This window comes from Mustela putorius, unplaced genomic scaffold (genome assembly GCF_011764305.1).
Source record: "Mustela putorius furo isolate JIRA1106 unplaced genomic scaffold, ASM1176430v1.1 tig00003962_pilon_pilon_pilon, whole genome shotgun sequence".
Lineage (NCBI taxonomy): Eukaryota > Metazoa > Chordata > Mammalia > Carnivora > Mustelidae > Mustela > Mustela putorius.
Genome location: NW_025422106.1, coordinates 1,073,411 through 1,099,079, shown reverse-complemented (window position 1 = coordinate 1,099,079; position 25,669 = coordinate 1,073,411). Strand labels below are relative to the sequence as shown.

At 39.5% G+C, this 25,669-nt stretch overlaps 1 protein-coding gene across 8 annotated transcripts in view; it reads left to right on the top strand.

Moving 5' to 3' along the window:
• The window catches only part of CDK12 (cyclin dependent kinase 12), an 87,282-nt gene that overhangs the window by 30,244 nt on the left and 31,369 nt on the right, over positions 1–25,669 (top strand). For 4 of the 8 annotated variants that reach the window (XM_045070300.1, XM_045070299.1, XM_013062545.2 and 1 more), the window contains exons 7-14: positions 4,152–4,208; positions 4,571–4,672; positions 13,069–13,146; positions 14,060–14,176; positions 15,416–15,547; positions 17,381–17,592; positions 18,748–19,200; positions 23,084–23,501. In XM_045070300.1, the coding sequence (XP_044926235.1) occupies positions 4,152–4,208; positions 4,571–4,672; positions 13,069–13,146; positions 14,060–14,176; positions 15,416–15,547; positions 17,381–17,592; positions 18,748–19,200; positions 23,084–23,501 (1,569 nt within the window). Of the gene's footprint in view, positions 1–4,151; positions 4,209–4,570; positions 4,673–13,068; positions 13,147–14,059; positions 14,177–15,415; positions 15,548–17,380; positions 17,593–18,747; positions 19,201–23,083; positions 24,726–25,669 lie in introns of those variants that run through there. The other 4 variants (XM_045070301.1, XM_013062547.2, XM_004764662.3 and 1 more) reach the window with 3 other exon arrangements.

Genomic DNA, 25,669 nt, shown 5'->3' with positions numbered 1-25,669 from the left:
TAGGGAACCTGGTATGGTCCTCCATCCCAGGACCCTGGGGTCATGACCTGAGCTGAAGACAGACACCTAGGCGCCCTACATTCTATGTTTTAAGGATACAGAGGTTTGAGCATATTTAAATACTAAGGGAAAAGAAAATCAGTAGGGAGAAATTGAAGATTCAAGAAAGAACAAAGAATTAATTAATTAATTTTTAAAAAGAACAAAAATAATTTAAAGGATCAAGGTTCTAGAGGAGATGGAATCAAGGCCACAGGTTATAGTGGCCACAATTAGAGGTATTGATTATCCTTGAATAAGAGAAATTGACACACTTTTTCTATAATTGAAAGAAGAAAGGTTATATATGTATATATATATATATATATATTTTTTTTTTTTTTTAATAAAGCCTCTTCTTTTTTTTAAGATTTTAGAGAGAGAGATCACAAGTAGGCAGAGCAGTAGGCAGCGAGAGAGGGGGAAGCAGACTCCCTACTGAGCAGAGAGCTTGCTGCGGGCCTCCATCCCAGGACCCTGAGATCATGACCCAGGCCAAAGGCAGAGGCTTAACCTCTTATATATTTTAAATATTTTTTATTTTAAAGATTTTATTTATTTGAGAGAGAACACGGAGAGAGAGGGAGAAGCTGACTCCCCACTGAGCAGAGAGCCCAACTCTGGGCTTGATTCCAGGACCCCAAATTCACCACTTGAGCCAAGGGTATGCACTTAACTGAGCCACCCAGGCCCTCCAAAGGGAAAATTACAGATGCAATTAAGGTTATGTGGATAAAAGAATGTCAAGTAGCTCCCACCTGATGATTTCTGGGTTTGTTTTTGTTGTTTTTTTTTTTAATTTTAAGACTTTATTTATTTGAGAGAGAAACAGAGATAGCAAGAGAGCCTGAATGGGGAGGAGAGAGAGAGAAGCAGACTTGCTGCCGGTTTTGGAGCCAGATCCCAGAACCCTGGGATCTTGATCTGAGCCAAAGGCAAATACTTTACTGACTGGGCCACCCAGATGTCCTAGGACTTCTCTTTTTTCTTTTTTCTTTTTTTTAAAGATTTTATTTATTTGTCAGAGAGCGAGCGAGAGCGAGCACAGGCAGAGTGGAAGGCAGAGTCAGAGGGAGAAGCAGGCTCCCTGCGGAGCAAGGAGCCCGATGTGGGACTCGATCCCAGGACGCTGGGATCATGACCTGAGCCGAAGGCAGCTGCTTAACCAACTGAGCCACCCAGGCGTCCCAGGACTTCTTTTTTTTTTTTTTTTAATTTTTATTTTTATTTTATTTGACAGAGAGAGAGAGATCACAAGTAGGCATAGAGGTAGGCAGAGACAGAGGGGGAAGCAGGCTCCCCGCTGAGCAGAGAGCCCGACGCGGGGCTCGATCCCAGGACACTGAGATCATGACCTGAGCCGAAGGCAGCGGCTCAATCCACTGAGCCACCCAGGCGCCCCCCAGGACTTCTCTTTTTAATGAAGGAGGTCATTTACTGGAGATAAGAGAGTAGACTATAAAATACGCTAGGTGCTTGGTGATGTTTAGGTCTAGCCTAATTTTCCATAGTTATATATCTCTTGCCATTTTAACTTTTAGTTCTTTGTGCTTTCAGGCCTGGATCATCTCAGGTTCTAAGAGTGAGGATGCTGAGAAATTTGAGGAACTCTTTATGTCTCATTATAGGACTCAAGTCCGCTAGTCCTTTTCTTTTTGCTTTTCTTAGAATTTGCTTGTAAATTGAATTTAAAAATGACATGATATTTGGGGCAAGTGAATAAGGTGCCCAATGATCTTTACTAGGAATGATAGGGTTGTTTTAATTTAAAATTGTATAGCCAGTAGTTACTTTGTATGTATGTATGTATGTATTTATTTATTTAAGATTTTATTAATTTATTTGAGAGAGAGAACATGAGCGTAGGGGAGGAGAAAGGGGGAGGGAGAAGCAGACTCTCCAATGAGTGGGAGCCCGATGTGGGGCTCAGTCCCAGGACCCTGAGGTTATGACCTGAGCTGAAGGCAGACACTTAACGAACTGAGCCACCAGGTCCCCCAAATTACTTTGTTTTAATATTTTGTCCCATTGCTCATAATTGAGGGGCACCTAGCATAGCCTTTTTTTTCCCTATGGTTTTACTTTTCTATCCGATCTCAGCTATCCCTAGTACCTTAAAAAGAGTGAACTGGCTTTTCATTACCCAAGAAGTTACACAAGCAGTAAATGTGAAGAATTTAGATAAATATGGTTAATCCAGAATAGTTAATAGTTTAAAAAGTTTTCTGACATTTTACGTTGACATCACTGTCAAGGACAGAATGCTTAGGAGAGTGAAACTTATGTGTGATCCGTTTAAGGGCATGGTTCTCAAAAGTGTGGTTCTCAGGGATACCTGGCTGGCTCAGTTGGTTAAGTATCTGCATTCAGCTCGGGTCTTGATCTCTGGGTCTTGGGATTCCCTGTATTGGGGCTCTCTGCTGAGCAGGGAGTCTGGTTCTCCTCCTCCTGCCTGCCACTCCCCCTGCTTGTGCACTCACTCTCTCTGTGTCAGATGAATAGATAGAATCTTTAAAAAAATGGGCGCCTGGGTGGCTCAGTGGGTTAAGCCGCTGCCTTTGGCTCAGGTCATGATCTCAGGATCCTGGGATCGAGTCCCACATCGGGCTCTCTGCTCAGCAGGGAGCCTGCTTCCTCCTCTCTCTCGCTCTGCTTGCCTCTCTGCCTACTTGTGATCTCTCTCTCTCTGTCAAATAAATAAATAAATAAAATCTTAAAAATAAATAAATACATAAATAAATAAATAATTTTTTAAAAAGTTCTCAGACCAGCAGCATTGGCATCATCTTCTGTGGGCTTCTTAGAAATGCAAGTTGTGGGGCGCCTGGAGGATTCAGTGGGTTGAGCCCCATAGGACTCTCTGCTCAGCAGGGAACCCCTTTCCCCCCTCCCCCTCTGCCTGCCTCTCTACCTACTTGTGATCTCTCTCTCTCTCTCTCTCTGCCAAATAAATAAATAAAATCTTAAAAAAAAAAAAACCAAAAGAAAAGAAATACAAGTTCAGGGCCCGAATGGCTACAACTTTTTCTTTCTTTCTTTTTTTTAAATAAAGTTCCTTTTTTATTTTAAAAGATTTTTGTGGGAACCCAGGCACCCCTAAGGGTCTGACTCTTGATACTAGCTTAGGTCTTGATTTTAGTCATGAGTTTAAGCCCCATGTTGGGCTCTGTGCCAGGTGTGGAGCCTACTTTAAAAAAAAAAGAAAAGAAAAATGAGCCAGATCTTCTGAATTGCATCTCTGGGAATGAAGCCCAAGAAACCTTTAATAAGGTTTCCAAGTGATTCTTATTTCATATTAAAGTTTTTGAGAACCCATCTAAGATCATAGTTGTATGTCTTTATGGTATAGGAAGTAATGGCAATATGTTGGTAAAAGGGGCCTAATTCATCATAAAATTGTGTGCTCAGTTCAAAGTCATGTTCTCTGAAAAAATCTGCTATAGCCATGGTATTGTTGTGGTTTACTTTTTATTATGAAAAAATAAATTACAAGGAAAAATTGAGGCACTAATATAGTAATTAACATGTACAGTTAGTATTTTACTATATTTGCTTCCTTTCAGTTTTTCTGCTTGAATTATTTTAAAGTAAATTACAGACATCATTATGTTCAACCCTAAATGCTCCAGAAGATTATTACTGATTATCTTCTAACACTCAGTTCATATTTCATGTTTTTCTCACGTTAAAATATCCTTTGGATAGCTGGTCTCTTCAAATCAGATCAAAGTTTATAAACTGGATTTGGTTGTTAGGCCTCTTAAATCTCTCTTAATCTAGAACAATTCATTACGTTTTTCCCCAATAATAAGCATTTAATCTAGCAGGTTTTAGTGACTTATTTGCCAAGAAATAAGTATTTATTTAAGGGTCAAATCCAAAAACATAGTAGTACTCAAAAAAGAAAGCCATAGGCTTTGTAAACCAAAGTAGTCAAAAGAGCCTTAATCTGGGAGAGTGACCGACCATTAAGAACAGAACTAAGAGAACATAGGTTAAAATTTCATTGTTGTAATTCCTTTAACTCCCAAATTTATGCCTTACTGTTTGGGTATAATGAGGAGGCTGCTATTGTTACTTTTTATAAAAATGATTTTTTTTTTCTTTTACAGTGGGCAAATCAAACTAGCAGATTTTGGACTTGCACGGCTCTATAACTCTGAAGAGAGGTGAGGCATTCCTCAGAATTACCTGTGTGAAAAAAGAAAGAATCCTTTTTATTCTTGGATATTCTAATATTCTGCAAGTTACAATAATTTTCAGAGTTTCCTAATTTTCTAAATGTGTTAATTCTGTCTAAATTCTTGAATCAGGCTTAGCCTGAAATAAATCAACCCAAATTGGAATGCAGGTTACTTTTTCATCTCCTACCTTCTGTCCAGTTCACTTTTGAACTATTAGATTGCTATGGAGCTGTTTTGACAATCCACTTTTCAAGTTCTATTTGCATTTACTTGTACAAGTTTTTTTGTTTTATTTTTTCCATCAGAACCCATTGTAAATTTATGTCATGGTTGTTTTTACATTTCAGTCGCCCTTACACAAACAAAGTCATCACTTTGTGGTACCGACCTCCAGAACTTCTGCTGGGAGAGGAGCGTTATACACCAGCCATTGATGTTTGGAGCTGTGGGTAAGTCTCTCTGTGCTTTCTCTTTGATTTTAATTTACATGTTAAACTTGTATCTGTTTTCTCTCTACAATGGCTTTTTGTAGTTTTTATTAAGCTTGAAAGGATGGGGATAAACTTTTAGCCAGAATTCAGAGAAATCTGTTGAATATTTCCTTTTTAAATTTTATTTATTTATTTATTAGAGATTTTGTTTATTTATTTGACAGAGAGAAATCACAAGTAGATGGAGAGGCAGGCAGAGAGAGAGAGAGGGAGGCAGGCTCCCTGCCGAACAGAGAGCCCGATGTGGGGCTCGATCCCAGGACCCTGAGATCATGACCTGAGCCGAAGGCAGGGGCTTAACCCACTGAGCCACACAGGCGCCCCTCCTTTTTTTAAAAGATTTTATTTATTTATTTGACAGAGAGATCACAAGTAGGCAAAGAGGGGGAAGCAGGCTCCCCACCACTCAGAGAGCTCAATGCAGGACTAGATCCCAGGACCCTGAGATCATGACCTGAGCCGAAGGCAGCGGCTTAACCCACTGAGCCACCCAGATACCCCTGTTGAGTATTTCCTAATAACAGAGACATACTTTTTTAAAAAACATTTCCCTAAATGTCTTTTTCTTTCCTTTTAACTGAGTTTGAATTAAGGTCCAAATACATTCAGTTAAGGTCCATAGATTACAATTGTTTCAGGTCTTTTTTATTTTTATTTTTATTTTTTTAAGATTTTATTTATTTATTTATATTTTTATTTTTATTTATTTATTTTTTAAAGATTTTATTTATTTATTTGACAGAGAGATGACAAGCAGGCAGAGGCAGGCAGAGAGAGAGGGGAAAGCAGGCTCCCTGCTGAGCAGAGAGCCCCACGCAGGACTCGATCCCAGGACCCTGAGATCATGATTTGAGCCGAAGGCAGAGGCTTTAACACACTGAGCCACCCAGGTGCCCCTCGGGTCTTTTAATTATAACTTTGTCCTCCATCTCTTGGAGGAGTCTCCCCAGCTTATAATTTTGTTAGAAGAAGCTGGATCATTTGTCTTACAGAGTTTCCCACAGTGTGGATTTTGCTGATTGCATCCTCACTGTGTTTTTTGTTGTTACTTTAGCGTGGTCTTTGTCCCTTTTTATTTCCTGTAATTTGTAGGTGAATTTAAGTTTGATTACCAATCACCCACTGACCCTGAAACTACTTTACAGGTGGTTTTGTGTACTTCTAATTATAGCCAATGATACATTAAAGTTGGGGGTAGGAGGCATTGGGAACCTCTGCCCAGAGTACAGACAATAACTGGATAAATTATCTGTAGAGAATTTAAAAGCAATAAAATAATCCACTACAAATTAGTGTGCTTTCTATTATCAGATTATAGAGGCAGTTCTAAACAATGTATGCTAAAATATTCATTCCTAACAGGGCAGATTTACACACACACACACACACACACGCCCCACTTTATACAATATACAATTATCTCTTTTTGAAGTGTTATCAGTTATTAATGATCCACTGTCACTCATTCATTTGTGGTTGTTTTGTGGTGGTGATATTGTAATTATATTATTCCTTCCTGGAATAAAGAGAACAATCTATTTTACTAACCCTGGGTACAAATCCTATAGGAAAAGTAGAGAGTGATAAAGCTTTAATTCTTTCATTATATTTACCAGTTTTAAAAAGATATTGAGGGGGGCACCAGGGTGGCTTGCTCAGGTGGTTAATTGTCTGCCTTCAGCTTGGGTCATGATTCCCCCTGGAATCATGGGGATCGAGCCCCGTGTTGGGGTCCCTGCTTAGTAGAGTCTGCTTTCCTCTCTGCCTCTGCCTATCGAGCCTGCTCATGCTCTTTCTCTCTCTCTCAAATAAATAAATAAAATCTTTTTAAAAAAAAAAAGATAGGGGCGCCTGGGTGGCTCAGTGGGTTAAAGCCTCTGCCTTTGGCTCAGGTCATGATCCCAGGGTCCTGGGATCGAGCCCCGCATCGGGTTCTCTGCTCAGCGGGGAGTCTGCTTCCTCCTCTCTCTCTGCCTGCCTCTCTGCCTACTTGTGATCTCTGTCTGTCAAATAAATAAATAAAATCTTTAAAAAAAAAAAAAAAAAAGATAGGTGGTTTCCTAATATCCTTCAAAGATGGCCAAAGAGAGGGTGTTTTTTGTTTTAGTTTCATTATGAACTCAAGGATTTAAACTTTTTGGGGGGGTGGGATTTAAACTTTTTTAAGATCCTTCTATTTATTGAGAGAGAGAGAATGTGCGGGAGTTGGTGGTAGAGACAGAGAGAGAGAGAATTCCAGGCGGACTCTCCACGGAGTGCAGAGCCTGATGTAGGGCTTGATCCCATGACCCTAAGACCATGACCTGAGCTAAAATCAAGAGTCAGATGCTCAACTGACTGAGCCACCCAGGTGCCCCAATTTTTTAATGTGTTTTAAACTTACGATTATCATTTTATTCCTATTCACATTTTCTAGTCTTTGGCCCGCAGAAGTTTAGTGGGTCCTTCCAACACTCCGAGCACTTGATAAATAGCCTTGCTTGTTTTCTGGTTCCAAGCTCAACCTGTTCATTTCATGTGCCACACCTGGAATCAGCCATTCTCTCAAGAGTCTTAGTTCCTTTTGGGAAAATGATATTTAGAGACCATAATTTGTGTTAGGAACGTAGACATTTTGGGGGTGCCTAGATGGCTTAGTGAGTTAAGCATCTGACTTTTTTTTTTTAAGACTTTATTTATTCATTTGATGGAGAGAGTGAGAACATGCACAAATAGGAGGAATGGCAGAAGGAGAGGGAGAAGCAGGCTCCGTGCCAAGCAGGGAGCAGGACACTGGGCTCAATTCCAGGACCCTGGGAACATGACCTGAGCCGAAGGCAGACACTTAACTAAGCCACCCAGGCGCCCACACATGACCCATTCTTTTTTTTTTTTTTTTTTTTTTAAGATTTTATTTATTTATTTGATAGAGAGAGATCACAGGTAGGCAGAGAGGCAGGCAGAGAAAGAGAGAGGAGGAAGCAGACTCCCTGCTGAGCAGAGAGCCCGATGTGGGACTCGATCCCAGGACCCTGAGATCATGACTTGAGCCGAAGGCAGCAGCCTAACCCACTGAGCCACCCAGGCGCCCGACATGACCCATTCTATACACAGATAGGGAACCTGGACTTTAGGCTTAAGAGAGCTTGCCCTGGGTCTCCTGGTAGTGGAATTATAGAGCTCACATTTGAACCCAGACCTTTTGGGTGATTTCATTATATGTCACTGTAGTGTTTAAGCCTCCCAACACATGCACAGTTTCCCCCTTACCTAAATGGCCTCACCAGATGTTCCATCCCAGCCACCACTGACCAAGCACCTACATACTTCTTCCTGACACTTATGTCAATCCAGCCCTAGGAGATAGCAGTTATAGTGTTGGTTTTGTTTTGTTTTTTTAACTGTAGGTAGATAGACAGAGGCCTAACTACCTGAGACACCCAGGCACCTCAACAGCCGACTCTTGGTTTCTGCTCAGATCATGATCTCAGGGTTGTGAGATTATTTTATTTTTTTAAGATTTTATTTGAGTGAGGGAGAGAGAGAGAGAGCAAGCACACACGAGCAAGGGGAGAAACAGAAGGAGAGAGAGAAGCAGAGTCACCACTGAGCAGGGACCCCAATGCGGGGCTTGATCCCAGGAACCTGAGATCATGACCTGAGCCAAAAGCAGACACTTCACCAACTGAGCCACCTGGGTGTCCTGGAAGTTAGTTAATTGTTTTTGATACTGTATGATTTATGCATATACATTCTGTCCTTGACCTCTATATCTTAGGGTTCTGACATAGATACTTGCAAGTGGAGCATATCCTTTTTTTCCCATTCATTCCCTCCTGTATTGATGTCAGTCTTTAAAAGGAGCACTGCAGGGATTTTATTTCAAAATTCAAAAGGGTGATAGATAAAGAGAGCATAATCTCTATGGTAGCCTTCCGGAACTCCAATGAAGCTTTAGTTAAATTTTACTAACTCAAGCTGGGTGTGTTTGTGTTCTGGACTATTTGCTTTAACAGTATTAGCATTTAAATTGTCACAACTAGGCTCTAAAGTTAACGCCCCATTAAGATACACAGGGAAAGTTCATAGCTCTGTTGGTATTATTATTTCAGTGAGCAGCCTCCACCTCAGTGTAGTAGCAGAGTGTTGATTACATAATAATGTCTTCCCCACCAAAGATCTAGAAACTGAAATAAAAGAAAACAAAACACAAGGAAATTAAAATTATAGATTAGATTTTAAAGCCCAGTAACTTCACTAAATTAAGAATTTGCTAGATGTGGGACGCCTGGGTGGCTCAGTTGGTTAAGCAGCTGCCTTCGGCTCAGGTCATGATCCCAGCGTCCTGGGATCGAGTCCCACATCGGGCTCCTTGCTCCGCAGGGAGCCTGCTTCTCCCTCTGACTCTGCCTGACACTCTGCCTGTGCTCGCTCTTGCTCTCTCTCTCTCTGACAAATAAATAAATAAAATCTTAAAAAAAAAAAAAAAAAAAAGAATTTGCTAGATGTGAGCTTACTACTTTGGTAATCTGTGGATGTCTCTGTGAAGGAGAAACTAGAAAAACTAGTACAACAAAGTATGCCTAGATTCTGAAAACCACCTGGGTTTGTTTTTTTTCTTCCTTATGTTACCAGTTGTGACAACACTATTTGAAATTTGATTTAGTGGTTAATGTCAGAGATAGAGTTAAATTTTACTTTTTTATATTTTTAAAGATTTATTATTTTTAGAAAGAGAAAGTAGAGGGAGGGGCGTAAGGAGAGAAACTCAAGCCGACTCTGACGTGAGGATCAATCCCAGGACCCTGAGATCATGACCCAAGCCGAAATCCACAGTTGGATGCTTAACTGACTGAGTCATCCAGGCACCCCTGCATTTACTTTTCTAATTTCTGGATAAGGTTTGAGTGAATATAAAGTAAGAGTTTGTCATTTGAGGGACACCTGTGTGGCTCAGTCAGTTAAGCATCTGCCTTTGGCTGAGGTCATGATCCCAGGGTCCTGGGATCGAGTCCCACATCGGGCTCCCTGCTCATTGGGGAGCCTGCTTCTCCCTCTGCCTGCCACTCCCTCTGCTTCTGCCGTTACACTGTCTCACTTGCTCTCTCTGGCAAATAAATAAAATCTTAAAAAAAAAGAATTTGTCATTTGAGGTTAACAAATGTTAATAGAAAGGTGCTAATAACTTTTTTTTTTAATTTTATTTATTTGTTTGACAGACAGATTACAAGTAGGCAGAGAGGCAGGCAGATAGAGAGAGAGGAGGAAGCAGGCTCTGTGCCAAGCAGGAAGCCCAATGCGGGGCTCGATCCCAGGACCCTGGGACCATGACCTGAGCCGAAGGCAGCGGCTTTAACCCACTGAGCCACCCAGGTGCCCCAAAAGGTGCTAATAACTTTGAAAACTAGATTCGTTTTGCTTCTCAAATTTAGTTAAGCTAAAGAATTCAGAGTGAAATGATAAATACTGCTTTTGTATTTGTAAATGTGATTTCAAAACACAGGCCAGAGAAGAGTTTTTTTTTTTTTTTTTTTTTTTTTTAGTTTTTTATTTATTTCACAGACAGACCACAAGTAGGCAGAGAGGCAGGCAGAAAGAGAGAGGAGGAGGAGGCAGGCTCCCTGCTGAGCAGAGAGCCCGATGTGAGGCTCGATCCCAGGACCCTGGGATCATGACCTGAGCCGAAGGCAGAGACTTTAACCACTGAGCCACCCAGGCGCCCCCCAGAGAAGAGATTTTTTTATCCATTTTCTTTGTTTTCCCACTTTTCAAAAAAAAAAACTTGAGGAATACAAAAATGTAGAGTATTCATGGTTGGTTTGTTTTTTTTATTCATTTGTTTTGAATTTACATTGATAGGGATGATAGGTTAGATAGGTGATGGAAATTAAGGCGTTCACTTATGATGAGCACTGGGTGATGTATGAACATGTTGAATTACTGTATTGTACACCTGAAACTAATATAACACTGAATGAAAACTTAACTAGATTAATTTTTATATAATTTCATATGTACAGAAAGTTCCTAGAAAAGTACAAAGAACTTTAGTATAGACTTCATCCATATTCACTAAAATTTTTAACCTTTTGAAGTATATAATAAACTGCATGTGTTTAAAATGTACAGTTTAAGTTTTGACATATACACCAGTGAAACCATCACCACAACCAAGATAATGATGACTTCTAAAAGTTTCCCTCTGTTCCTTTGTAATCTCTCTTTCCTGTCAGGACTAGCCCATTCCTAGGCAACCCCTGTTCTGCTTTCTATCACTGTAGATTGATTTCTATTTCTAGAATTTTATGTAAATGGAATCATGCAGTATATGTTCTTTTTCCCTTTGTATCTTTTGCTCAGCACAATTATTTTGAGATTTATTCATGTTAGATTCACTAATTGCTAACATCTTGCCACATTTGCTTTTATATTCGTGTTTGCACACCCCATCTTTTTTCCAGAACTGTCCAAAAGTAGTTGTATATATCATAATCTTTCCCTTCTTACTGTTTGATGTACATTTTTTTTTTTTAAGATTTTCTTTACTTATTTGACAGAGATCACAAGTAGGCAGAGAAAGAGGTTGGGGGAAGCAGGCTTCCCACTGAGCAGAGAGCCTGACTCGGGGCTCCATCCCAGGACCCTGGGATCATGACCCGAGCCAAAGGCAGAGGCTTTAACCCACTGAGCCACCCAGGCGCCCCTAATGTACATTCTTTTAAAGATTTTATTCATTTATTTGACAGAGAGAGAGCATAAGCAGGGGGAGCTGGAAGCAGAGGGAGAGGGAGAATTAGACTCCCCGCTGAGCAGAGAGCTCATAATCCCAGGACCCTGGGATCATGACCTGAGTCGAAGGCAGATGTTTAACCACCTAGTCGCCCTTGTGCTCACTTCGGCAGCACGTATAATAGCCATCTAGTCGCCCTTAATGCCCATTTCTTAAGAACAAAGATATTCTCGTGTATAATCACAGTACCATTATCAAATTCAGAAAATTTAACCTTGATACACTATCTTTTAAGTCATATAGCTTACATTCCATGTTCTTATTTTTTTAGTATACTAATAATATGCTAGAAACAATACCTCACCTCATAGAGGATTTAATCCAGTATCATGTATTACATTTAGTTCTCTTTTTTTCTTTTTAACTTTTTAAAGATTTATTTATTTTAGTGAGAAAGTGCATGAGTGGGAAATAGAATCTCAAGCAGACCCCGTGGTAAGCGTACGGAGCCCAATGCAGGGTTGGATCCTAGGATCCTGAGCTGAAACCAAGAGTCAGATGCTAACTGTGCCACGAAGGCACCCCTACTTCTCATTCTTTACTCTGGAACAGTCCTTAGGCTTTGTCTTTCGTGACATTTCACATTTTGGGGGTTTTGTTTTGTTTTGTTTTTAAGATTTTATTTATTTGATACAGAGAAAGAGAAATCACAGGTAGGCAGAGCAGCAGGGGGAGAGAGAAGCAGGTTCCCTGCTGAGCAGAGATCCTGATGTGGGGCCCCATCCCAGGACCATCAGGACCTGAGCTGAAGGCAGACACCCAACTGGCTGAGCCACCCAGGCACCCCTAGATCTCAGTCTTTACTCTGAAACAGTCGTTAGCCTTTGTCTTTCATGACATTTAAACGTTTTTGAAGGTCACACTAGCTCTAGCTGCTAAATGGATTCAGATTATAAAGTTTTGGCTGGAATATTCTGTAAGTGTTAAGTTACCATGTTGGTATTTATGTAAACCCTTTTCCCCTCTTATTGGTGATCCTAATTTTGGAACTTAAGGTGTTGTCTTTTTCCCCATTAAATAGTTACTAGTTTTCCTTTTGTGTAATTAAATAATTTGTGGAGACATATCTGGGGGGACTTTGTAAGTATTTCAGTATTATTTTGGAAGACATTTTCAAAATGGGAAAGACATTTAAGCATAATGTGTTTGAAAGTCCTGTTGAAACTGATATCTGATGACAATAAGAGGGCAATAGTGTATTGCATATTCTATAGAGCAAATGAATGGAAAAGCTAATTTCTTTATAGGATCTGCTGAGCATCCTTGTAAAATTGAAGTATGAGTTTTTTTTAGTCTTTACTTCCTTAATTTACAATGGAATTGATAGAAAAGGATTCTGTTCATTTTCTCTGCTTATAGACTTTATAGGTGGCAAAAATTTGATCTCCTGGCAAATATAAATTCTTTATACTATCTATTCTCACTTCAAGAAATATTTTCTTTTTCAAAACTCAAGACACTGCAGTTTGGAGCTTATTTACAACATGGTATATCAGATGCATCCAGATAGACTACAAAAGTCTATTGAGGCACAGGTTAGGCTCCAGGGATATCTCTCTTGACCTCTCAGTTTTACTCTTTCTAGATGCATCCTTGGGGAATTGTTCACAAAGAAGCCTATTTTTCAAGCCAATCTGGAACTGGCTCAGCTGGAGCTGATCAGGTACAGCTATGCATGTGCTCTGGGTGCCGAGGTGTGATAGGTGATCTTATTTTCTAATTTCTAATATTTTTTGTTCATTCTACTAAGTAAGTTTATGCTTCTTATGTCCAAGAAAGTTTCTTAGTCAGATTCACCACGTATTTTGTCATGGGATGTAGATGTAAAGAAGTTGTAATCCCCTTTTTTAGGTCTTACTAAAGGTGTTACCTCTTAGGTTCCCCCTTTTTAGACTTTTTAGATCTTTGCATTTTTTTTTTTTTAATTCTTCATATTAAAGCATGCCATTTTCAGTGTGGCTGTTTCTTTCCTAGGTTAGATTAAGATCAGATTTATTTAGCAAACAATTATTGTGCCTGTTCTATTACAAATTCCTTTCTCTGTTAAACTTTAGGATTTAGAAATATATAAGATAGGTCCTTGCCTTCAAAAAGCTCAGAATTTAGTAAGTGGTAAAGCATGTAAACAGATAATTAAAGGTAGCATATAACTCATTATTTGTTAAGCATTAAATTCAGTTGTCTATCAAAATTTCTTAGGCTCTCTTCTGCCAGTTTTCCCTATAGGGACATTATAGGATCAGCTTATCACTTTGAAATTAATACTATCTGAACAGAACAAAATTGATAATGAAAATCTTTATGGAGGTTTAAAAAAATGTTTTACAAAACCAAGTGTATGGTTAATTTTGGATTCTTTTGCCGGATTTTCTCTTCACTATCTTGTAACCAGTTGTTTCCTATTCCTTCTGTTCTTAAAGCAGTGAGGTCAGGTTTTATCTTTCTGCATGCCCTCTAATTTAATAAGCCAAGACTCCCCCAGACTTCAGGAGGTAATAATTTCTGCTTCTGTAATCTCCAGAATTCACAATGCTGACTTACTCACTTCTTGTTTTGGCTTTTTGCTTTGTTTTCAGTCGACTCTGTGGTAGCCCTTGTCCAGCTGTGTGGCCTGATGTTATCAAGCTGCCCTACTTCAATACCATGAAACCGAAGAAACAATATAGAAGGCGTCTACGAGAAGAATTCTCTTTGTAAGTTTGGCAAAAATGTACATCTGGTTTCTATGTTTAGCTGGTGTTTAGACTTGACTTTCTCCTGGCATAGGGAGTTAGTGTTGTCCCAACTTTTTATGGCAGCACACCACAGGAAAACATTTTATCTTTGAACAGTGTATGAATTTTACCATAGTGCTGTTGTAATTTTCTCTTATGGAGGTTTTATTTATTTATTTATTTATTTTTAAAGATTTATTTATTTATTTATTTGTCAGAGAGAGAGAGAGAGAGAGATCACAAGTAGGCAGAGAGGCAGGCAGAGAGAGAGGAAGGGAAGCAGGCTCCCTGCTGAGCAGAGAGCCCGATGTGGGACTCGATTCCAGGGCCCTGAGATCATGACCTGAGCCGAAGGCAGCGGCATAACCCACTGAGCCACCCAGGCGCCCCTGGAGGTTTTATTTTATTTTTTTTATTTTTTTATTTATTGATTTGAGAGAGATTCAGAGAGAGACAGACAGACAGACAGAGGGGGAGAGCAGCCTGACATGGGGCTCAGTCCCAAGACCTGGAGATAACTACCTGAGCCAAAGGCAGACACTTAACCATCTGAGCCATGCAGGCGCCCCTGCTTTATCTATTTATTTATTCATTTATTTCGATTTTATTTATTTATTTGAGAGAGAGGGAGTGAGAGAGAGAGCACGAGTAGGGCAGAGAGGGAGCTGGGCTGGGCAGAGGGAGAAGGAGAAGCACATTCCCCGCTGAGCAAGGAGCCTGATGTAGGACTCTATCCCAGGACCTTGAGATCATGACCTAAGCCAAAGGCAGTTGCCTAACCAGCTGAGCCACCCAGTGCCCCAATTTTTTTTTCTTTTTTTTAAGTTTTTATTTTATTTAAGTATTCCCTACACCCAACATGGGATTGGTACTCATGACCCCAAGATCAAGGGTTGCATGCTCTTCCAGCTAAGTCAGCCAGGTGCCCCTGAAGGCTTTAGGTGATAGAAAATCATTTTATTGTGAACAATATGTAAGTTTTCTCATGGTCCTTTTGATCTTCCCACAATAAAAAAGAGAATGGAACTGCTTGCTTCATGTTTTCTATCTGTATTACAGCATTGCATGAATCCTGTGTGGGAGCAAATCAGCTTGCTTGTTTAGCCAGCTTCTAGCTCCTTTCCATGGTTACACATGGAGCTGGAAATTCAGAGACCTTTGGCAGAAGGTTACAGGTTTAAGAACTCTGGGATCATTTTGAATTTGTTCTTTCCACAGCATTCCTTCAGCAGCACTTGATTTACTGGACCACATGCTAACACTAGATCCTAGCAAACGTTGCACAGCTGAACAGACTTTACAGAGTGACTTCCTTAAAGATGTTGAGCTCAGCAAAATGGATCCTCCAGAGTAAGTGCTGCTGGCCAAGTAGTCACCCTAAACCTCTCACTAAGCCTCAGGAGATGAGAAACTCAAAATAATAGGTTTTTAGAAGGAACTCCAAATGACTAAGTCCAGAATGGAGAGGTACCCTTGAATATTATGATTGATAAGAGGTTTGTTTTATTGCTCTATGTTTTCTTTTTAAATAGGGAATAGATTTAGTTACGATATTTGTTCTAATTTGACTCGAGGTGTCTTTTGTCCCTGAATCCCCAGCATTTTGCCTTGTACAACTTCTTTGAAAATATTCTTCTAGTTTTTGCTCTTACCTTTTTCATTTGCTTGAATCTCCTATGTCTGGTGACCTTGTATATCCCATATTTGGAAAGACAGTCCTAATTTTAAATAGTTTGCATCACTGTCAGGTAATATAACCCGAATTTTGATGTTGAAAATAGAGTGTTTGAATGTGTGTCTCTTTCAGCAGAATCTTCTGTATTTTCTGTATTCTGTAGGATCTTCTAAGGTTCTATACTCATGTTTCACGTTTGGCAGATAAAAAGTCTTATATCTTTGAATTTATCATTGACAGTGTCACAGCTTTCATGTCAGAGTCCTTGGGTATTTTTTTCTTACATAAAGAAACGGTCTTAAAGAGATTATTTATTTATTTATTTACAAAAGATTTTGTTTATTTGACAGAGAGACACACAATGAGAGAGGAAACACAAGCAGGGGGAGTGGGAGAGGGAGAAGCTGGCTTCCCACAGAATGAGGAGCCTGACGCAGGGTTGTATCCCAGAACCCTGAGATCATGACTTGAGCCAAAGGCAGATGCTTAATGACTGAGTCACCCAGGTGCCCCGAAATACACAGTATTTAAAGACTGAGTGGGTAGTAACCATAAATCTAATTGTTTCAAAGAAATGTCCATATTTATTCATATTTATTTACTGCACTAGAATTTTGATACATTGAATGTGGATTGAAATACATAAACTTTTTACTGAAATTTGGGAGCTCTTATTATAGGGAGATTTTGACTCTGGTAATCTTTATTGTAATAAGATTTGCATAATCAAATATGAGGACATCTGGAAATGTATATTAAAGTTTACTAATAAACCCCACAAAATATCGAGCCATGGAAATTCATTGGGTAGAAAGAAGAAAAGAACCCGTTTTTTGGTCCTCACAGATCATAATACTATACTTTAGTGGTCCACCCCCTTGCCTGGACTTTTTTGTAGATACTAACAAGCTGGTCATCTCTGTCTTGTTTATTCCCGATTGAAACTTGACGAATAAAGTTCTCCTTTATTCTTGTTTTGTAAAGCAAGAATAGTTATAAGACTTAACTATTTGGAATGTGGGCATTTATATAGTAGGTATGTCTCTGATATTAGCAAGACCCTCATTTCTCACTGTAAATGTGGTTTTTTGTGTGTGTTTTTTTTTTTTATTTGACAGACAGAGATCCTAAGTAGGCAGAGAGGTAGGCAGGGAGTGGGGAGAAGGAGGCTCCCCGCCCCCCGCTGAGGGGCTCGATCCCAGGACCCTGAGATCATGACCTGAGCCAAAGGCAGAGGCTTAACCCACTGAGTCACCTAGGCGCCTCTTCATTTCTCACTGTAGAAATCTCTTGGGCTTTTGGACTTTTATTTCCTTAGACTACCTACCATATGCCATGATCCCTTTTACAGTGCTACTATCTATTTACTAATATTTCTAGTTAATTTTATTTATATTATTCTTTCCATTTCCCTCTGCTCTTTGCCTTCACATTTTAATCTCTGGTTCTTCCGTTCACTCACTGTTGCAGTCCCACACACATTTCCCCTTTGCTTTCTCTTTTTGCAGCCTCCCCCACTGGCAAGATTGCCATGAATTATGGAGTAAGAAACGGCGACGACAGCGACAGAGTGGTGTTGTGATAGAAGAGCCACCTCCTTCCAAAGCCTCTCGGAAAGAAACTACCTCAGGGACAAGTGCTGAGCCTGTGAAGAATAGCAGCCCAGCACCACCTCAGCCTGCTCCTGGCAAGGTGGAGCCTGGGACTGGGGATGCAATAGGTCAGTTCTAGGATGGAGTTTTTGTGCTTTAAGGACAGTAGGGCAGGTTTTGATGGTCAAGTGCAAGAATGCATGCATGCGTGTGTGTTTTAGTTTCTAGCCACTGAAGCATTAATAAAGAAGTGACCTCATTATGAGGAGAAGGAGCTAAACCAAGTTTTGTGCATGTTGTCTAGAAAGTCTACAGTAGATTATTTTCCTTTCAAGAAAGTGGGAATGCTATATCTTAACTAGATGTATAGCATAAATCATTAAATAGGCCAAATTTAAGGCTCATTTACCCATGGTTTTCTTTTTTTTTTTTTTAAGATTTTTTATTTACTTGACAGAGATCACAAGTAGGCAGAGAGGCAGGCAAAGAGAGAGGAAGGGAAGCAGGCTCCCTGCTGAGCAGAGAGCCCGATGTGGTGCTCAATCCCAGGACCCTGGGATCATGACCTGAGCCGAAGGCAGAGGCTTTAACCCACTGAGCCACCCATGCATTCCTTACCCATGGTTTTCTAATATGTAATTTGGAGCCCTGTTTATGTTAGATTTGCTAAGACTTTCTTAGAGTCTAATCATTTAAATCACAATTGCTATTAAAGGTAGTTAGTTCTGTGGAAGGTTATTTGATCTAAATATATCCAAAACTGTGTAATAGTGAACAATTATAATAAAGTGGTTGTCCTGTGGTACCATCAGTTTTTCTGAACTATAGGTATTCTTTCCATGGCTTACTTTCCTTTCCCTGTCCACCTATAAGATTGGTTTTTAACACTGGCTGCACATTCAGATCATCTGGGAAGCTTGAAAAGTAAATACTCCTGAATAAATTGCCAGATCTCTGGGGGTAGAAACTGAAGCATCTGAATTTTACAATCTCTCCTAGTAATTGTGATGTGCCATAAGGGTTGTAAGTCACCGATCTTGAAGAATATAGATAAAATGAGATCACTTTTACTCACAGTACAGAGATGTTTTAGCTTGTTCCTGTGTTTTGAAGTGAAAATATAAAGAATAACAAATTGTCATGACACTTTGAGGCATGAAAAATGAGATATTCAAAATGAAACTTAATACTTTGAATATTGTAAGTTGCTGTTGCCAGTTGAAGAAGCCAGAGGTCCTTAACCTGCCTCATCCTCTTATATTGGCTCCACTGTCTGTCCACAGGCCTCGGTGACATCACCCAGCAGTTGAATCAAAGTGAATTGGCAGTGTTACTGAATCTGCTGCAGAGCCAAACCGACCTGAGCATCCCTCAAATGGCTCAGCTGCTTAACATCCACTCCAACCCAGAGATGCAGCAGCAGCTGGAGGCCCTGAACCAATCCATCAGTGCCCTAACTGAAGCCACTTCCCAGCAGCAGGACTCAGAGCCCTTGGCCCCAGAAGAGTCTTTGAAGGAGGCACCTCCTGCCCTAGTGGTCCAGCCTTCAGCAGAACAGACAAGCTCTGAAGCTTCAAGCACACCAGCTGACATGCAGAATATGTTGGCAGTTCTTTTGAGTCAGCTGATGAAAACCCAGGAGCCAGCAGGCAGCCTGGAGGAAAACAGCAGTGACAAGAACAGTGGGCCACAGGGGCCCCGAAGAACTCCCACAATGCCACAGGAGGAGGCAGCAGGTAAACAGACCGGTCATGAATCTCATTGAGCTCAGGTGCTGTTGATCCTCTTAAAAATCTCTTTAACATTTTCTTTTTCACATCAGTGGCCTCAGTTTCAGTTTTCTGTAACCTAGCCTACAGGAGAACATAGCACCCAATTATGTATTTCTTGCCTGGCTTCTATTTAAGTCTCAGAGCTCCTCAAAGCACTTTTCATATACTGATTGTTTTTCCATTTCCTGGGAGGTAGGTAAGTAAAGCCTCTGTATCTAACCCTAGGAAACCACAACCATACCTAGTGATACATCTTGAATCACTGTGAGAATGGTGGCCAACTAGTAGTAGCACTTGAAAATCTGCCTTCCAAATAAATCATCATCAGATTGTACAAATAGTAAATTTTACTCTAGTGTAGTGAATACTGGATACCAGTCTTACCTGAAAGATACAGTAAAAAAAAAAACAACAAAAAAAACCTCTAATAAAATGCCATTGTTAATCTCCTGAGAAGTAATATAGAAATATTTTTAAGTAGATAACTAACACCATACATTTCCTTTCCCCCAAAATTAGAGTGTATAAAAATGCTTTTTAAAAACCTGTGTTCCTAAGAGAGACAATTGAATGGACCCCAAATTAGGAAGTGAGCGTTACGTAAAGAAAAATCTAAGAAAAGGAAATATATTATACCTTGGTCTGGTGTGACCACACCACACAATTTTATTAGAGGAAAAAAAGTTTAAATTTTCTAATTCTCATTCACAGTCTTTTTGCAAAATGCTTACTTACGTGAAAGTGTTTTCAACTTGGGAATTTTCGCTGTCCATGAAGACCCCATGAATTGGGGACTGAGAAGAGGCACAAGGGCTGAGGAGGTACACTAACCTTCAACTTTAGGTTGTCCTACATTCGCATTTCATATGGGATGGTGCAGAAAGTATATGCCTTTTTTCAACTGGTATACAAATATATGTTATTTTTCACACATGCAAAGCTTTTTAAAACTGGAAGATAACATAAATAAAATTAAACCCTTTACAGATAGGGAAACTGAAATCCAAGAAGCCTGCCTATGGTCTCACTGCTGGAACCATATTATTGGCAGAGGCAGAATTAGGACTGGCATACTTTTCTTAATATGGTTTTTTTTTTTTTAATTTGTTTTCTAATTCAGTTTGTTTTCCTGTCATACTGATTCCAGTTGCTTTTAAGAGACTAGAACATGAAATAACAGAGAAAGCTAATCTAGAATCAAAGCAGGCCTTTTTGCCTCCTCTCCCACACCTTCCTTCTTCTCCCCACCCCAGCAGAAAAATTCAGCTATAATCAAAATACCTGGAAGAACTCATTCAAATTAAATAATATAGGAATTGAAAGAAATTTACCCAATAATTGAGCTAACAAGCTGTCAGCCAAATGGTGAGATTGAGCTAAAATTAAGGCCTGGCCTATGGCCAGAAATTGTTGGGTTTACTTTTCAAAGGAGAGTAAAAATACCAATCCTTATTATTACCCACAGATTATCCAGTTTTCCCGATCTCTCCTGTTTGTTTCTCCCCTGCTGCTGCCTCTCTTTTGGCCGTTTTACTGTTCATTACCATTTCCACCAGAGGGCAGACTGAATAAGCCAGAGAAGGTGGAAATCTATCACTTTGGCTATGTTTAGCTACTCTTTACTTGTGTGGGGAAAGGGTTAAGATTGGAATTTAATAAATCAATCAAAATATTTAAATTATTTATACATTTCATTAATAACTCCCTCCATTAGTACAAACTGTTAAGAATTGGAAATACTATTAACACTAAATGTTATAATAGTATGATTTTTTAAATGTGCTCTTTATTTTTTTAAGAAGTTTTATTTAATAGCTCTTTACAATCTGCTTTTCTACATTGAGGTAGTTTCTATACTCATAATGTGAATTTGAACTCAAGAATTAGTTCTCTTGAAACACAGTATTTACATAAAAGGTAGAGTTCAAGTATGAAAAGTAGTATAGTTGGAAGAATAAGTTTAGCTTTGCTTACTTTTGCAGTAAGGCGTTTTTAAAGTTGTTTACCATTGGTATTAAAAAAGCTGGTGTTTTATGTATAGTCCAAAAATACTTTAAAATATAAGTGGTACTGAGATGTTCTTATGTAGAATCAAAGCAGGCCTTATATATCTTATGTAGTGAGATATATAGTATGGCAGCAAGAAGCTCCAAAATCTATAGATGATTATAGTCCAGTTAGCTCTCCTATTTCAGTATATCTTCTTTTCAGTTGTGAGTTTTCTATAGCTAATTTTTTGTCCTTAAATTCATTTTTACCTACCACCTAGTCAAACAACCGATCTGTCAACAAGCAACTTGGGTGGGTACGGTATACAGGGTGACCAACTCATCTCTGTAACTGTCATGGTTTTAAAACTGAAAGTCAGCAACCTGAGAAACCTGCTCAGTCCCGGGCAACCTTGGGACTGTTGCCCCCCCTACTTATATGTTACATATAGCACCTGAACTTATCCTTCCAGGGTACAGCGTTACAATATTGTGTTTTCAGAGTACTTTTACCTGCATGCTGAAAGAATACATACTTAATTTACTGATTGTCTTTGCAAAATATAATTGTGGTAAATATGCTACCAAAATACTTTATAACTAAAAACTATTTTTGGCTTGTCTGAGTAATGACTCTTATATCAGTAGCTCAGATAATAAAGAATTGACTATATGGGCATTTAGAAATACAGTTCCATAGGGAACAGAAAAATCAATCCTTTGGAAGATACCCCAAAACATTAAACCTTTTCTTCAGCAGGCTGACTCCTAACTCTTTAAAAACACTGTTCTGATTGTACTTGCTTTTGTATATCCTCAAACTCACACCATTTTACATCTCTACTCTCCAGCCTTGGCAGGAGTTACCAGACAATGATTGCCATGCTTAGGTAAATTTAGCCAACAGGGGAGTTGGGCCATGCGGGTGTGGGAATGTGGGGAGTGGTTCAAAAAAGACAAAGATCTTTGGAAAGACAGAGTGTAGTATATAAGTTCAACATTTCTAAATACTCAGTTCTTGTCACCATCTCCAAGATAAACAGATGTTTATCAATAGCCCATTCATTCTGCATGACATTACTATAGTGATTTTTTTCATAGCATGGAAAAAAATGCAAGAGGTTGGGAAACAAAATAGAAAATATGATAGATTAGTCTATCATTACTGTAACATAGAAAGCTGAATGACAGAATGGTGGTTAATATCCCTTCCTTCAGAATGTGATTTTGGGGAAAGGGGACTAAAGTTTGGAGAAGCAAGTGTATATTTATACGTGACAGTGATGAAAGGTTTTTACTTTATTTCATCTCTCCTGTATATTCTTTTAAGTTCTATTTCAGGTGTTAACCTTATATCATCAAATGTTCTGTAAAATGTGTTAGCTTAAGTCCGTGCAAGGTCTTCTATTGTACAACGAGATTATGTGCTAGAAATGTGACCACAACATGTGTATTATTTCCTCTCATCTTCCTTCTTTCTACGTTATTTTCATTAATGTTTTGATCCAACAGCAAAAAGGGGTGGGGAGGCTGCTAACAGCCTACATATTAGAACAGTTCCTTAAGGAAGGAAATGGAGGAAATCTCAGACAAAAATCAGGACAATCATTTGAAACATATGAGCTTTTTTACACCAGCTGTTAGATTCATAATGCAACTGTTTTATTTTAATCACTTGATTTTATTTATAAATTGCAATTTCCTGATCCCAAGATTTTATTCTTTATATATATATATATGGTTACTTGTATTGATATTTGTTTTGTTGGTCAGTGTATGTGTGTATGTGTGTGTGTGTTTGTGTTTATAATCACATGTGATTTTTAAGATGGTGTTTAAAAGAAGTAACCCTTCCACAGCATGTCCTCCTCACATTCTTCCACCAGAGAAGAGGCCCCCTGAGCCCCCCGGACCTCCACCGCCGCCACCTCCACCCCCTCTGGTTGAAGGCGATCTTTCCAGCGCCCCCCAGGAGTTGAACCCAGCCGTGACAGCCGCCTTGCTGCAACTTTTATCCCAGCCTGAAGCAGAGCCTCCTGGCCACCTGCCACATGAGCACCAGGCCTTGAGACCAATGGAATACTCCACCCGACCCCATCCCAACAGGACTTACGGAAACACTGATGGGCCTGAAACAGGGTTCAGTGCCACTGACACTGATGAACGCAACTCTGGTCCAGCTTTGACAGAATCCTTGACCCAGACCCTGGTGAAGAACAGGACCTTCTCAGGCTCTGTGAGCCACCTTGGGGAGTCCAGCAGTTACCAGGGCACAGGGTCAGTGCAGTTCCCAGGGGACCAGGACCTCCGTTTTGCCAGGGTCCCCTTACCATTACACTCAGTGGTCGGGCAACCATTCCTGAAGGCTGAGGGAAGCAGCAACTCTGTGGTACATGCAGAGACCAAATTGCAGAACTATGGGGAGCTGGGGCCAGGAAACACTGGAGCCAGCAGTTCAGGAGCAGGCCTTAACTGGGGGGGCCCAGCTCAGTCTTCTGCTTACGGAAAACTCTATCGGGGGCCTACAAGAGTCCCGCCAAGAGGGGGAAGAGGGAGAGGAGTTCCTTACTAACCCAGAGACTTCAGTGTCCTGAAAGATTCCTTCCCTATTCATCCTTCCATCCAGTCCTCTGAAACATTAATGAAATCATTTGCCAGAGCGAGGTAATCATCTGCATTTGGCTACCGCAAAGCTGTCTGTTGTATTCCTTGCTCACTTGCTACTAGCAGGCGACTTATAAAATAATGATGTTGGCACCAGTTCCCCCTGGATGGGCTACAGCCAGAACAATTACTTCAACTCTACCTAGTAGATACAAGTAGAGAATGTGGAGAGGGTCATTAAATTGAAAAGTAAATGTTGTATTAGTTCATTTGCCTGCACTTCTTGAGCAGAAGAAAAGGAGAACAGTTTTAATTTTGAGATGGCTCAGGAGAGGCTCTCTTTTAAGTTTTTAAAATTTGGGGATTTTTTATGATTTCTTTCTTTTGAATTTTGTTTTTGTTTTGTTTTGTTTTCCTTTAAAGATAATAGTGTTCACAATATTTGAGCTACTCTTAGGCTTTTGCTATAAGAGAAAGAGAGTGACTGGCTGATTTAAATAAATGTTTCCTTCCTCTCCACCATCTCACATTTTTGCTTTCAAGTGAACTCTTTTTTTCCCCATTGAGCATCTTGAACATATACCTTTTTTCCAAATAAATTACTCATCCTTTAAGTTTGCTCTGCTTTGGCAAAAGACATGCCCCTCTCCCTGCACATGAAGCAGGTGGTAGAAAGAGGCACTCTTGGGCATGTAGGTAGATTTACCCCATCTCTTCCTTTTTGTACCCCCTCTATAATTTATAGAGTTTCTCATTCTCTCTCTCTCTCTCTCTCTCTCTCTCTCTCTGTCTCTTTTTGAGGCATTTGTTTGGAAAAAATTAATCGTTGAGATGCCCAAGAACCTGGGATAATTCTTTACTTTTTTTGAAATAAAGGAAAGGAAATTCAAACTCCTATATTGTTCTCTGTAACTTTTCAATTCTAAAATGTTTTTGTTTTTTTTAAAACCATGTTCTGATGGTGAAGTTGATTTATAAATGCAGACAGCCTAGGACATTGCTGTTGAGCTGGGGTTTAAGATGATGCCTCCATAACTAGAGGGCTAGTAAGAGCAGTTAGCATACTGTTTACACATATATTTTTATGTCAAAAAAAAAAACCTTTGAAACAGAGCATTATTGTCAAAGAGAAAAGAAATACATCCTGAAAATACATGAAAATGTAACTTAGTTTAGGGTGCATATTTTTCTGAAAATCTATCAATATCTGAGACCTTTTTTTAAAAATTTTAAAAGAATAGGCCATGAGAAAGAAACAGTATTGACATATACACATCTCAGCATGTATATCCTGCCAATTCTTTTGGGGAATTTCTTCTAGAGAGATTTGATTTTGGTTTTGTTTTTTGGTAAAAGGGGTTAAATTATGACTTCATGGCAAGAATTTTGCCTTATTATAAACAGGAAATGAAAAAGGGAAGGGCTTTCAGGGTGGGATAACTTGGGAGACTTCTCATTCTGGCTTCCATTTCTGTGTAAATACCAGCATATAATGTGTTTTAAAAACATACACATTCATATAAATTATCTGCACAGACTTAGACCTTTGTGAAACGTAGATTAGGGCCCTTTTACAAAGAAAAGGCAAACATGCTTCAGCATCTTGGAGTATAGTTCTCAGAACTCAAGTGAAGTTTTGTGTTTCAATGCCAAGTTCTTATATTAAAAAATAAAAACTACTTGTAAGAGAAAGGTGCACGAATAAAAAAAAAAAAAAAAACTTTAAAGAAAGAAGAACCCTCTTCAGATACTTACATGAAGACTATTTTCCCCTGTTTACTGAAATAGGTAGATATCCGGTGTGTGTATTTCTTTATTACTCTCTGGTTTTTGGTCTGGCC